The 13,435-nt window shown below is 40.0% G+C and overlaps 1 protein-coding gene across 1 annotated transcript; it reads right to left on the bottom strand.

The window, feature by feature from the left end:
• Positions 1-9,115: 9,115 nt before the first annotated feature.
• Positions 9,116-13,037, bottom strand: LOC121506024 (red-sensitive opsin-like). Its single transcript, XM_041781508.1, has 6 exons — positions 12,935-13,037; positions 12,431-12,727; positions 12,175-12,343; positions 11,904-12,069; positions 9,319-9,558; positions 9,116-9,217 (listed from the first exon to the last, which is right to left on the bottom strand). The coding sequence occupies exons 1-6, from the start codon at positions 13,035-13,037 to the stop codon at positions 9,116-9,118; spliced, it is 1,077 nt and encodes a 358-aa protein (XP_041637442.1).
• Between the last annotated feature and the right edge of the window lie 398 nt (positions 13,038-13,435).

The following is a 13,435-nucleotide window of genomic DNA, read 5'->3' on the forward strand; positions in this document are numbered from 1 at the left end:
TGCAGGACTGCAAGCTGCTCACAGGCAAACCTGCAGAGGAGCCAACCTGGAATGCCAAATCAAGGCCACAATGGTAAACACCTCTAGATAAAAGCATAGCTGTTAGTTAGTCCACTCTAGTGGAGTGTCGTTTGTGAATGAGTCGGTACAAAGAGGCGGATCTTTTTGAGAGCCCTTTTATAGTCTTCTTCTTACAATTATGATTACAGATTGTGTGTGTGTCTGTTATTTGATTGATTAGTAGGGTGATCTTTTTCCCATACTCCCCAACCACAGACACATCATGCACTATAGACATGAGCATAATGATGTAACATTGTTTTGTATCAGTTGTTCAGTGCAGACCATACCAGCACAAATATCAATCATATGAAATGAAGCCAAACTGGAACCCAAAATAAAGAGCCGTTTGAGAGCCAGCTCTTCTTGCTAAGCTGAGCCAAATGACCAGGATCACTAAAAAAAAGCCACAATTCCCATCCCTAGTGCACTCAATAGGGAGGCAATGGGCCTCATTCACTGCTATCCTCTGAATGTTTTCCTTAATTTTGTTCTTAAGATGATTGTAGGGAAAGTCTTAGGCTGGAGGCATACTTGCTGTGAACTTGACACTTCATAACTGCCATGTGCCCCCATGTGACAGCTTGACACTTAGGCCGTGCATGACCTCAAAATTAACGCGATGCTGACTCAACATGCAACAGGCACACGAATGCTAGAAGAGAAGGTATGACAGTCAACAAGGTGGCAGGGAAAACAGCTGCATGTTTTAAAGACAAACTGATAACCAGGTCAACAATTCACCACGTGTGTACGATGTCTTATTGTCAGAGACACAAACGTCTGTAAGACCAGTTGACGGCAGATGAAGCTTGAAAAAATCGCCAAAACACACCGGTGCTGCGGTTTAAGCAGTAACCGTACAAAGTGGTGACTTTCAGTCAAGTGCATCGCAGTGTTCTGACCACCAGTCATCACCTTAGTTGGTTTAATATTATGGATTGTTAATACTGTACCGATGCTGATATCAGAATTATCATTATAGTTACTGTCTAGAGTGTCTCCATGGTTGCTGTTTACATCCTACACATTATGTATTTGATTATGGCCTGAGTTCTCTGGTGTGCCCTCAGGTGCCATGTATGACAAGTACATTTACAATAATGGTAAAACAGCGAACATATCTCTGGCCTTTGGGAAGCTCATGAATCCATTCTTAAAGGGCTGACGTGTTCACACCTATGTTCTTTAACTGATGAATGCCAGGTGATACTTGAAGCTTGGCTTTTTTACCCACTTTGCATAGAGAAAACACCCTTTTATGATCATATAAGGACATGAGACAACAGGGCTGTGAACAGTAACAGTAGGCACAAAGAATTAAACTGAAATGAAGAAATGAAGAGAGGATCTGCTGAAAACAAAAGTGATCTGAATAATCAAAAGAAATCAGATCAGATGGGAAATTCATTCTAAAACAACGGATCATGGGACAGATTTGTCATTAAGCCCAGTGTAGATGGAGTCATGAGTCAAGAGAATTTATGAGATTATGGGTTTATAAGATTAAGAGTTTACATGGTTAAAACTTCATGAGATTAAGAGGTTAAGAGATGATGAGATTAAGAGTTATTGAGTCGTCTTAAACACCCAGCATGAAAAACCTTGGTATGGAGCACTGATGTCTTTTTATTTTCTGCCTGCCCAATACACATTGACAAATATACAGAAGTACTCACGCTCATGCACCCTCATGCAACAGAGAGTTGGATTTGTAATAAATGCTACATGAGTGCCATGGAAGATATAACCCATTTATATGTATACAGACCGTCCAGTGCCCTTGATGATGTGCAAGAGATTGCAGCAGAGAAAGTAAGTGTATAATTGCTTAAAGCACCTTTAGTTGATGCTGAGCTCAGTCTACATCAATGCTATCAGTGTGTCTGGATTTTTTTTTTGTTTTGTTTTTTTTTAAAGATTTATTTTTGTGCCTTTTCATGCCTTTATTTGATAGAGGAAGGACAGTGGATAGATTCGGAAACAGGGAAGAGAGTGGGGAGAGACATGCGGTAAAGGGCAACAAGCCGGATTCGAACCCCGGCCGCCCACGTACATGGGTAGTGCCTTAAACCTCTGGACCATCTGCGCTCCCGTGTCTGGAAATTTTAAAGGGATATTTCAATATTTTTCAGGTACAGTTGAATAAAGTACTTGGCGATAGTAGTGGCATTAGCCTCAAGTGATTTCAATGAGGGTTGCCCCTTTATACAGGATGTTCTTGGGAAAGTTAAGCTACATATGTGTACAGTTGCTCCGCCCAATTTAGAAAGCTTAAGGAAAAAAAAGGCCAAAAAATTTGGAACAATTTTATGCAATATAATACATTTTTGAAGCCTTTTATTTTTCACCTAGAAAGTCGCTGTGTAGCACTTTTTCATGAGGCAACCTTTGGCTATCGGCCACATGCTCTTCCGACTCAGCTTATCTGATCAGCTGTTTGGGTCTGCGAGCTTCGTCAGAGACAACAACAGTAAATAAAGCAGAAACAAAACTGAGTAATTTTGACTCATGTGGCAATGATGTGCCATTACTGTGGATGTGAGAGGATACTTTTATGGCCTGGAGTACAAAGAGGAACAACTTATGCAGACGGATGTCCACCGGGTCTGTATCCGGTACATCTCAGCTGCTGCAGTTTGACTAACACAGAGAGCTACTGATACTGTTGTTGACTTCACAACACTTCTTCAGAACATGTCTGATCGCAGATAGCAGCTCACATATGCCCGCACCTGAACCTTGCACACTGGGTCGGTTACATTTGATTTGTATTCACTGCAAAAATCAATGTGGCCAGTTGTTTTGTACTCAAACTGGGCCCATCCTTTCTGACAAAGAGTTTAACACAGCACGCTCACACTTCACAGCACTGTGCCAAGTTGGAGAGAGAGAGATTTTCCTGCAATTCAGCCACAACTTTTGAGTCACGCGACTCACTTTGCAACTGGGCCGACTTTCAGATCAGGCGGATTAGGCATCGTTTGTTGTGCTGTGTACAGGGGGGTACGACGGCTGACCACAGCCCAACTACGACCTGCAAAATGCTCCCGACAGGTCGAGAGGATTTCTGGCATGTTTGATATTTTGGTCATACGACTCCAAACACTACACAGTGTAAACAACTTTGGGCAGAATAAACAACTTTGGGGGATTGTTTTCCTTTGTAAACAGTCTGACAATTTCCTACCATGACAACAGGTAGAATGACTTTCTGATGCACCCCGCTATCATAGAGGAAATAAAGGAGCAGGAAATACTCCTATCTGTGGACCTGCAGCTGACACAGTGGTGATGCTGTTTGTGTGTTTGAGACAGAGAGAGATAATGGAAGGGAGAGAGAGCGAGAGAGAGAAAGTGGGAGAGATAGAGGGGGGAGAGAGAGAATATGACTGGAAACACTTCACCCTCAGATCTTGAGACTTTTTTAAAAGGATTTTTACTGTCACAGTCCGTCCCGACTTCTGTCACACAGTGTGAGCGCACAACTCGTGCGTGATGGTCGTGCATTGTAAGCGATTCAGTCGTACAGTATGAGATGACATTCTGCCACAACTGTCATATGGTCAGCTTGAAATCGCACAGGGGTTTATACCTCCATCTGTTTATGCTATGGTTGGTATCCACATGTACACGGGCAAATCATGGTGTTTAAAGTAAGGTTTCAGTGCAGAAGAGAAGTAAGAAGCAGACGCTGGTCTGATAAGTCACTCACAAATCTAAATGACTTGGACTAATGCAAAAAAAGTAAAAAAAAAAATCAAACCTGTTTAAAAAAATGATGGAGAGTTTCGGCATCAGTGTGCAAATGCTCTTAGAACAATATTAGAATGATTTTCTATTTTAACGTGCTAAAAATATAAATCATTACAACACAAAAATAAAACATAAATAAATAGTAACAAAAAAAAAATTAATTGGTGTGCAAAGGCCTTTAGTCAGACAATTTGACGGATGCTTATGCAAAGTTTGAAGACAATCCGTCAAATTGTTTTGGAGATATTATATTAATAAGCAAAGGGATAATTATCAGACCTGATGACCTTGACCTTTGACCATCAAAATCTTTGAGCCAGAGTGAACCTTTGTGGAAAGTTTGAAGAAAATACTTCTGAAATCATGATTAAGATTTTCTATTCAGAACAAAGAATGAAGATTGAGGCCCAGTGCCATTGAAGTCCAAACAGTTTCTTCTGAAGTCAGAATGGAGGTATGAAGAAAATACCAAGGATTGTTATTCAAGCTATAAACTTTAGACCCAATGACCTTGACCTTTGACCTCCACAATCTAGTTCTCCCTCTGAATCTAAATCAGTCTCTATTTATCGTCATGAATGTAGACATATTGCTATTTCCTGACCTCAGAGTATTAAGTTCTACGAGTACAAATTGCTTAGTGTGACTGAGTTTTTTTTTCTAATTTTCGCATGCATGTTGGTCTAAAAACAGTTCAGAGTAAATGCGATAAAATTAATAAATAAATTAACTGTGCATGCCTTGTAGGACTTTTGTATGGTACATGTAAGGATGCAAAATGTATGATTACAGAACCTTTTTGGCTTAATATTAAGAAATTATTAAAGGTTATTTTCTTGATTTAATTTTGCTTGCGTACATTGCACCCTCCATAGAGCATTTTTTCTAGTTTGGATACCAAAATAAATGAATGAAAGGCTTTGACGGCATAGTCTGACATGGCCAAAGCTGTGATTTAAATTGACCTAAACTGTGAGAGTTGTTGTGTATGTTTTTATACAAATTTCTGATTTAATTTATCCCACAGAAGAGCGAGCTTCCTAAACAAAAGCAAAAACATGTAATGGTTTTCACTAGGATCCTCTTGAGCACTGGCTAGTTTCCCTGTGGTCCAGTACACACTACAGCCATACAAACACTTACACATAATACAACATTTAAAAGCCAAAAGCAAAAACGGTTCTCCCACCTCACCACCAGGTGGTGATCAGTTGACATGTTCTGCTCCTCTTCACTCGAGTGTCCATGACAGCCGCAGATCAGATGATACAACAATAGTCAATCATCGATCTCAGGTGATCTGGTACACTAATGAATATCCCTAAGCTCAAACATTGTGTTTGTTAAGGCCAATCCATGACTAGCACAGATTTCCAATAACAAAGCACCACTTGAGTTCAGATTGGGCAGGCTGTTCATCCCAATCACCCCTCCCATAATGACATAACCATTCAAGGCTGACTTACCAAGACCTACCTATGTGTAAAACGATGATATATGGTCATGTAAAAGACAAAATTGCATCTGTTATTGACCTCATTTTAAGAAAAGCCTCAGGCCGCAGTACTGCATGACCCACAATCTTAGAGTGTAACAGCAACGTCTCATCAGTGAAACGGTGATTATCAGCTGTAATTGTAGGAGTGAAGTTAACAGTCGGTGTTGGACTCTGTGGTGATGACAGTTTAGCCCCATGTTGTTATGTAAGTTAGCATCAGATCAGCCACGAACAAATTTTTCAATAGAATTCAGTAGCAGTAGATGGTTTCAACCTGTAGAAGGCAGTTGCTATGCACATTCTACATGCAAAATGTAGAATCTAAATACTTTGTGCTAAAATGACAGGATTTAGATCCTATCTGGTGGACCATAATACTAAATCCCCATATGGATAGTCTTTAAAGTGGTAAAATGTGGTCTGAGGCTTTAGTTACTCTTAAAGTCTTTTTAAAATTTTAAAAATCAAATAAATCTGAATCTGTATCATCCCTTTGACACACAAACCCTTAGCTCTGACACACCGAGAGACATGGTGGAAAAGGAGAGAGAAAGCAGACGGACAGATTGACTTATTTCTTCATAAACCCTACAAATAAATTTGTTTATACAAATAAATGTTTATGTTACTTACACATTCAACCATTTCTAATGATAAATGAAGTCACATTTAGTCATCATTAGCCTCTGTGGTTAACTCCTAGTTAAACTGGACCATATAAATGCCCAGCCGGCTTGTCCTTGTGGCACCCACATGGGTTGTATGTGGGCTATAATATGGATCCCATGTGGGTGTGTATGTGGGTTCCATGATGACCCCACCTGTGACTGCCCATGTGAACTGCAAGCGTGGATCAGCCCATGAGAGACTATGTGGGCTACAACATGGGACCCATGTTGTAGCCCACATATAACCCATATGGGGCCCACATGGACATACATGGAGTTTCTGCCTCAAGGGTCATGCTGGTGTATCTGTGACAGCAGCAGCATCACCTGTTGCCTCTTGGATAGTCAATGCTCAGTTTTCTGACCGCTGATATCAAACTGGGTATTGATGTTGATTAGAGATTAAAACAAAAAAATCTTTGGTTCCCATCAAATAGCACAGAAGTGAAGAAGTGCTTCTGGTGTGACTAGCATTGCATGTCCTACAATGTGACTGTAAAATATGCACACAAAATGATGTATCTTTCAGCTCTTGTTCTCATTCTGTGTGAATAATAACTGTAATAATGGTGAAATTGGGCTCCAGGAAAATATTTTTATTTTATATGTTTATTTTTCTTTACTTTCAGTGAAGTTTACTTTAACAGTGTTTTCTTTCACTGGCACTGGGCCAAAACAACATTCTCCATATTTGATGATTTCAGTGCTATTGGTCACCCTTTACATCTGTCAGTAGCTTGTTACACATTTAAAACCAATTCAAAGGGTCAAAAAGATGCTGAGGGGATTTTGGTGATGTTGTCAGGGGCGGTTTTAGTGAACTGGAGGCCCCAGGCAAAGATCAATGTGAGGCCCCCCCTAATATCACTCACCTCAACTTCTTTGATGACAGTCATATGAACGTGATTTAACAGAAGCAGTACAGTGTGCAGTGGCCATTAACAACACATTTAACTCCATTCAGTGTAAGAAAATCTGCATTATAATCAACATCTGTTAGGTTAAATATTAGTGAATAGTTGGTGACATCAAGCTGAAAAAACTGCATCCACCTTAGGCAGAGAATAAAAAAACAAACGTAAATCTGACATCTCCTGCAAAGAGATATGAGAATAAAGACTCTACGCTTAAATTACTTTAATGCACAAACTTGTGGCCAATCTTCATCATTTTCTGAAGTTCATGTGCTCTCCTGTTCTAGGGTTTCATGTTTTCAGATCCAATATCTTAGTAAGTGTATCTGGCCCAAGGTCCCATTAAGAACTTAATACAGTTAATTTGTATTTCTGCATCAAATCAGCTGTATTACATGAGTTTTTATTATGTTATTAAGAGAAAAATACAATAGGCTCTATTTTCAGTCATTTTTTTCATTGAATTATACTGTACTGTAGGAAAACAGGAGTGTCAAACTCATTTTGGGTCAGGGGCTGGATTTGCTCTAATGAGACGTCCTGTTGGCTGAGGAATTTTTTAGCAACATCAGTATGACAAAAGCTGATGTAAAGGCTGCTGTAATGTTTATAAAGAGAAATGATCCAATATTAGATGCAGCCACTATTTTAATGATTGCTGCATGTTTGCACACTAAAGGGTAAATTAGCTACTTTAGAAAGAGAATTTACCTGCAGGTAATCGAAACAGGTGAGGCAAAAATATGCTGTCCTAGGAACATATGACCATTTTTACAGATTTTAACGTTTTTAGGACCCACTGATGATAAATTTACAAGACTGTGATATTCATTATAAATATATATTTAACATGACTGTTTATGGATTTAAAACAGCAACCTGTTGTCCACAATGCTTGATCTGACCCTTATTTTACTGGGCCTGGGAACAGTGCATAGAGTCCAACTAGGAGACGAGAGAGAGAGAGAGGGGGGGGGGGGGGGGGATGGGGAGGCATGGAGAGACAGAGACAGAGATGAGGATCTTGCAGAGATTCATCGCACTTCGGCACTATTACTGCTTATAGAGATACAAACCCTCACCTGCTGAGTAAAAACTTGACTTTTAAGCACATGTCTGAGCCCCTAGAGTAGTTCTTCTTCATGTCCGCTCTTTGAATCCCCCGACATCCCTGCATGCATCATGAACGGGGCCATCTCCGTGCTTAATTATGGATAAACTGCGCCAAGATCGAACATGCCGACCTCACATGTCATAGGACAGTCCGTGTCCAGATTAGGATTGAATGTTCAGTTATTAAATCATTTCACCGTTACGAGAAGAATTTCTACCATTTGATGAGAGCTGGAGTTAAATATGCCACAGGATTTATAAATGATGTCCTGTTTAAACTTAATTGATCAAGACCACAAGTTCACTTCTTGATGACATAAAAAAGGATTTGGGGAAACTGAATGAGGTTATATTAGTCTGGCATTGCAGATTTGTTTTAATGTAGGATTAAATCAGGCTGGAGATTGAACTGAGTCGCTCACCAAAGCGTGATGCAATGTCTGCGTTTGTGGTTGAGGGACAATTACGCAGAGAAAGTGTTTTGTTATCCTGAGAGCAGCTGTTTTAATCCCACTCAGGGGAAGAACTTTGGTTCTACAAGGCAAAATCCTCCGGTTTTGATATTTGTTAAGACCCTTCTGCAAGAAACTTGTCGGAGGTGGACAGGACAAGACTCACTGAGAGAGCAGAGTTGATGCTGCAGCTGCGCTCTGCCGTGCGTCTTTTTATGATGTTCCTCACGGCTCTAAATGGTAAACTATGAAAAATTTTCTTTGACCTGGGCAGTGGCAAAAACATAGGTGAGCTATATTTGTAGGGAAAAAACCTAGGAAAATTCTTGAGGCCCCCCTTATGGACGAGGCCCCAGGCAATTGCCTGGCTTTGCCTAATGGTAAAACCGCCTACGGATGTTGTAGATAGAATATAAAGAGATTGTGGGGAACATTACACAAGAACTGTGACATGGAAACCTCTTTTCATATGCTTTGCATTTATTGGCCTGATTTTTTTTTTCTTTTTTTTTTTTTTTTTGCATTTGCATTTGCAAGAAACCTACAATTTTGCTAATAAAAAGTGGATAAAAAGAGAATAGATACAAGAAACATTAACTGTACAAATTTCAGTGGTTCTCAGTTTTTTTTTCCCAAAAAAGAGGTTAAAGAGGTTTAAGCAGGAGCAACAGATGAGACTTCTGTCTTTGACGATGATGAGACTTCAGAGGCTTCTTCCACTTCTTTGCCAAAAAGTTTCATAATGCATTCACGAAACTGAAAGACATAAAGTAATACAGCATTTAAAACAGGCACACTATGGCCATCAAATATGACTGAAATTTTAGTACAGCAGTGTGAATTTCTTCCCTGCCCACCTGCCGGTTCATGAAGACATAGATAATTGGGTTGTAGATTGTCGCACTCTTAGCAAAATATGCAGGCATGGATGCAGCCAGAGGATGGAAAGACTGTCCAGGGTTAGCTGCAGCATAGCAAGCCATGAAGGTGTAAGGTCCCCAGCAGAAAATGTATGCCATAATCATGACAACCACCATCCTGGAAACTTCTCTCTCAGCTTTCTGGGTTGACTCTGATTCTTTTTGCTGCAGGGCAACCTGTGATCGACAAATCAGCACAGCATGAGACTCTACCGCAGCTCTTTAATTTTGTTAACAAAAACAATGACTAAAATTTTAGAGAACTACCTTTTTTCATGAGGAAGATGAGACTACGACTGGCTAAAATAGCTCTGTGGTGATAGAAATAGATGACAAGTAAGTTTAGTTTTTAAAGTAAGTGTTTTACATTCATACCCCTTTTATCTAAAACCAATTTATGAAACACCTGAGACTGATTTTATGGTCATTTACAGCACTTATTCATTAAATTGACACAGACACAGGAATGGTTTGTTCTGAGCAGGGCTGAAACAGAGGGCTTTTCAGACATACAGAAATCCAATCCAATCAGGTAAGGTCTATTCGAGGGTCCTGGAGAAGAGGGTCTGTCGGATAGTCGATCCTCAGATTCAGGAGGAGCAATGTGGTTTTTGTCCTGGTCGTGGAACAGTGGACCAACTCTACACTCTTGGTAGGGTCATAGAGGGTGCATGGGAGTTTGCCCAACCAGTCTACATGTGTTTTGTGGATCTGGAGAAGGCATTCAACCGTGTCCTGCGAGAAATCCTGTGGAGGCTGCTCTGGGAGTATGGGGTGCCGGATCCCCTGATAAGGGCAGTTCGGTCCCTGTACAACCGGTGCCAGAGCTTGGTCTGCATTGCCGGAAGTAAGTCGGACTCGTTCCCGGTGCGTGTTGGACTCCGCCAGGGCTGCCCTTTGTCACCGGTTCTGTTCATAACTTTTATGGACAGAATTTCTAGGCGCAGCCAGGACATTGAGGTCTCTGCTTTTTCGCGGATGATGTGGTCCTGTTGGCTTCATCAGACCAGGACCTCCAGCTCTCACTGGAACGGTTCGCAACCGAGGGTGAAGTGGCTGGGATGAGAATCAGCACCTCCAAATCTGAGACCATGGTCCTCAGTTGGAAAAGGGTGGAATGCCCTCTCCAGGTTGGGAATGAGATCCTGCCCCAAGTGGAGGAGTTTAAGTATCTTGGGGTCTTGTTCATGAGTGAGGGAAGAATGGAGCGGGAGACTGACAGGTGGATCGGTGCGGGGTCAGCAGTGATGCGGTCTCTTGTCTGACTAAAGGCCTTTGCACACCAAGTAAGAGCTGGACGAAGTGGCCAGAGAGAGGGAAGTCTTGGATTTCCTGCTTAGGCTGCTGCCCCCGCGACCCAATCTCAGATAAGTGGAAGAAGATGGATGGATGGATGGATGGATGGACAAAAATCCAATACTGGAGTGTTTTTCAGCAACAAAAATTCACAGGCATGTTTTCGGGACCTCTGAGAAAAATATAAAATTGTCTAAAAAGGGTAAAATATGTCCCCTTCAATGGGCTTATCTTTTTTTTTAAATGTTCATCTTTTATCTCGTATAAATACATGAAAGTTTCCTCTTAAATTTACTACCTGTTTTGTATTTTGTATTTGTATTTTAGTATAAAATATTTCAAAGTATGTTGTTTGACTTTCTGCCTTTTTATGTTAGCTTGTGTGTTTCTTAATATTTTAGCATTACCTTTTTTTTATGAATTAATTATACCAATCCATGTTTTACACTTCTATCTTCACTCTTCACTGCAAGGCACTTACGATAAGATCTTATATGAAACCCTTAGTATTTTTTTCTAACTGCTTATGCATGTATGTATTTATTTTTTATAAAATCATACATGAATGGACCTCGGGTCACCCTGGGTGACTTTTAAATTCTATCCTGTTTTGTTTTTAAGAACAGATTTAAGAATTTTTTTTAATACTCACAGTCCCTGAGAGCCCATGACCTTAGCCTTACCCTAACTCTAAAAATGACTTGATTTTTTTTTTTTTTCCAGAAAGACTCACTTTAATTTAGTGCGCCAAAACAAAGAATTTAAATGGGAATTATTAAGCAGCTTATACAGAACACTGCAATCTTATTTCTTAGAAATTACTTGGTAAAATACCACATGACTACCACAGAGTAGTCAGAATATTATGAGGTTTAGGGTTAAGGCAAGGGTAAGGGGTAAGGGGTAAGGAAAAAATAGCACATAATTAGCAGAGAATTGCACAATATTACAAGGTATTACTTGATAATTAATACAGATTAATAGGTAAATATTTCCTTTATTTTACTGAGTGATTACTTGGAAAAATACCACCTATTCTTAATAAATTAACAAATAATTGCATGTATTACTATAAAATTACATAGGGCCAACTATAATAAAGTGCAAACTAAAATTTTAATCTAAAATCTAAATGTGAAATAGCTGCCAAAATAAACACTGCTCTACCAGGCCATGGTCAGGGTCATGAAAAGTATCCAAGTTTTTCTTAAGTTAAAATAACTTACAGCACGGATAGCCATCCAGACAGCAAGGTAGCAAAAGATGATGATACTCAGGGGAAGAAAACAACATGCACTCATAAGTGCAATCATGTAAGACTGGGTTCCAATGTCATCTCTTCCACTGAATACATCCGGTCCGCAGGAAGTTTTAAGTCCATGAGGCCAGTACCTGATGTAAGAAAAAGGTTACAATTTTTTCCTTCTTATTTATCTAATTTATTTTTTGATCATTTTAAACTTAGTGTTTTAAATTAAAAATGTAACATTGTGTTACCTGCTCCATCCAAAGAGCGGGGGAGCACACCACGCTGCCGCCCAAACCCAGGAAAACACGATTCCAGTCGTAGCCAATTTGGCATCAAACTTGATATTTCCAAAAGGTTTACACACAACAAACCATCTTTCCCAGGAGATGATAGTCAAAGACCAGAGACCTGTAATACCTGTGCAAGAGAACAGGACACCCAGTAACAGTGTTGAACGCAAAGCCTGACCATTTACATCACTAAAAATCAAACAGAAAAACTCACCGCATGTTGCAACCATGTAGCCTTCAAACATGCACAATGGGTGTCCTAGAACAAAGTAACCAAAAAGCTGGTTCCATACACTGACGGTACTAGCCAAAAGTGTCTCTCCAAGATCTGCAACTGCAAGATTGACCAAAATCCAGTTCAGAGGATGGCGGAGTTTCTTGAACTTTGCTGTGGCCACTATGACGAGACCATTGGTGAAAGTTGATGTGACAACCACCATAAACATCCAAAGTGTGGCAAGATGGTACACCCATCGTGGAGCGATGTTGTAATTGGGACCCTCAAAGGGATCTAGGGGAAAGGTAAAATAAAATATTATGTTTCACGATTTAGAGACAAATTCTCAAAAGTTAACATACCTTTGTTTATCCATGAATCATAATTAAATGTTTTCCTTCTTATGCTAAAAAACTTTGGTTCTACTTCTGCCAATCCAGCTGCTTTATTGGTTTTCGAAATGCCCATTAAAGTACTGAAAAACACAATGGTAAACTGTACCTCTGGTATTGTTTGAATCTGTGTAAACGAAGACAGATCCCTTCGTTGTGTCTTCATAGTGCCTCCTGGCAGCAAAAGATGGTTTTCCCCACAAGTCTGCCATTCTGTGCTTTAAGGAGGTCCCCAATAGTTAGCCCCTCTTGTCACTTACAACCTCCTTGGATGACTGGTACCACAACCCTTATTTTAGCTTTTATACCCATGCTTTTGAGACCTCTGATGGGATTAGGTCAAAATCACTTTACATCTTTGGCTCGCTGGTTGGCAGCGATGCTCATCAGAAGATCTGGAATCAGGAACCTCACACTGAACTGTATTTAAAACTAAGAGCTCATTAGTTTACACTGTTTGCTCGGCTAATCTTTTAATAAGGCGGATGCTTGTCTACTCCAACAAAATGGAGTGGACAAACATACATCTAAATGTTTAGCTATCATAGGCCTCCATTGCATGCAATAATATACTCTAATTGTATAGCCAAGAAGAAATCAGCTTATGAAG

The sequence above is a fragment of the Cheilinus undulatus genome, linkage group 3 (assembly GCF_018320785.1).
Source record: "Cheilinus undulatus linkage group 3, ASM1832078v1, whole genome shotgun sequence".
NCBI classification, from domain to species: Eukaryota; Metazoa; Chordata; class Actinopteri; order Labriformes; family Labridae; genus Cheilinus; species Cheilinus undulatus.

What these genes read in the sequence shown, in the direction of transcription:
- LOC121506024 (XM_041781508.1), bottom strand. Translation starts at nt 13,037, where the DNA reads ATGGCAGACTTGTGGGGAAAACCATCTTTTGCTGCCAGGAGGCACTAT. An exon ending in AGATTCAAACAATACCAGAG is followed by an intron (nt 12,728 to 12,934) that starts GTACAGTTTACC and finishes CCTTTCCCCTAG; the next exon opens with ATCCCTTTGAGGGTCCCAAT. An exon ending in CTACATGGTTGCAACATGCG is followed by an intron (nt 12,344 to 12,430) that starts GTGAGTTTTTCT and finishes TCTCTTGCACAG; the next exon opens with GTATTACAGGTCTCTGGTCT.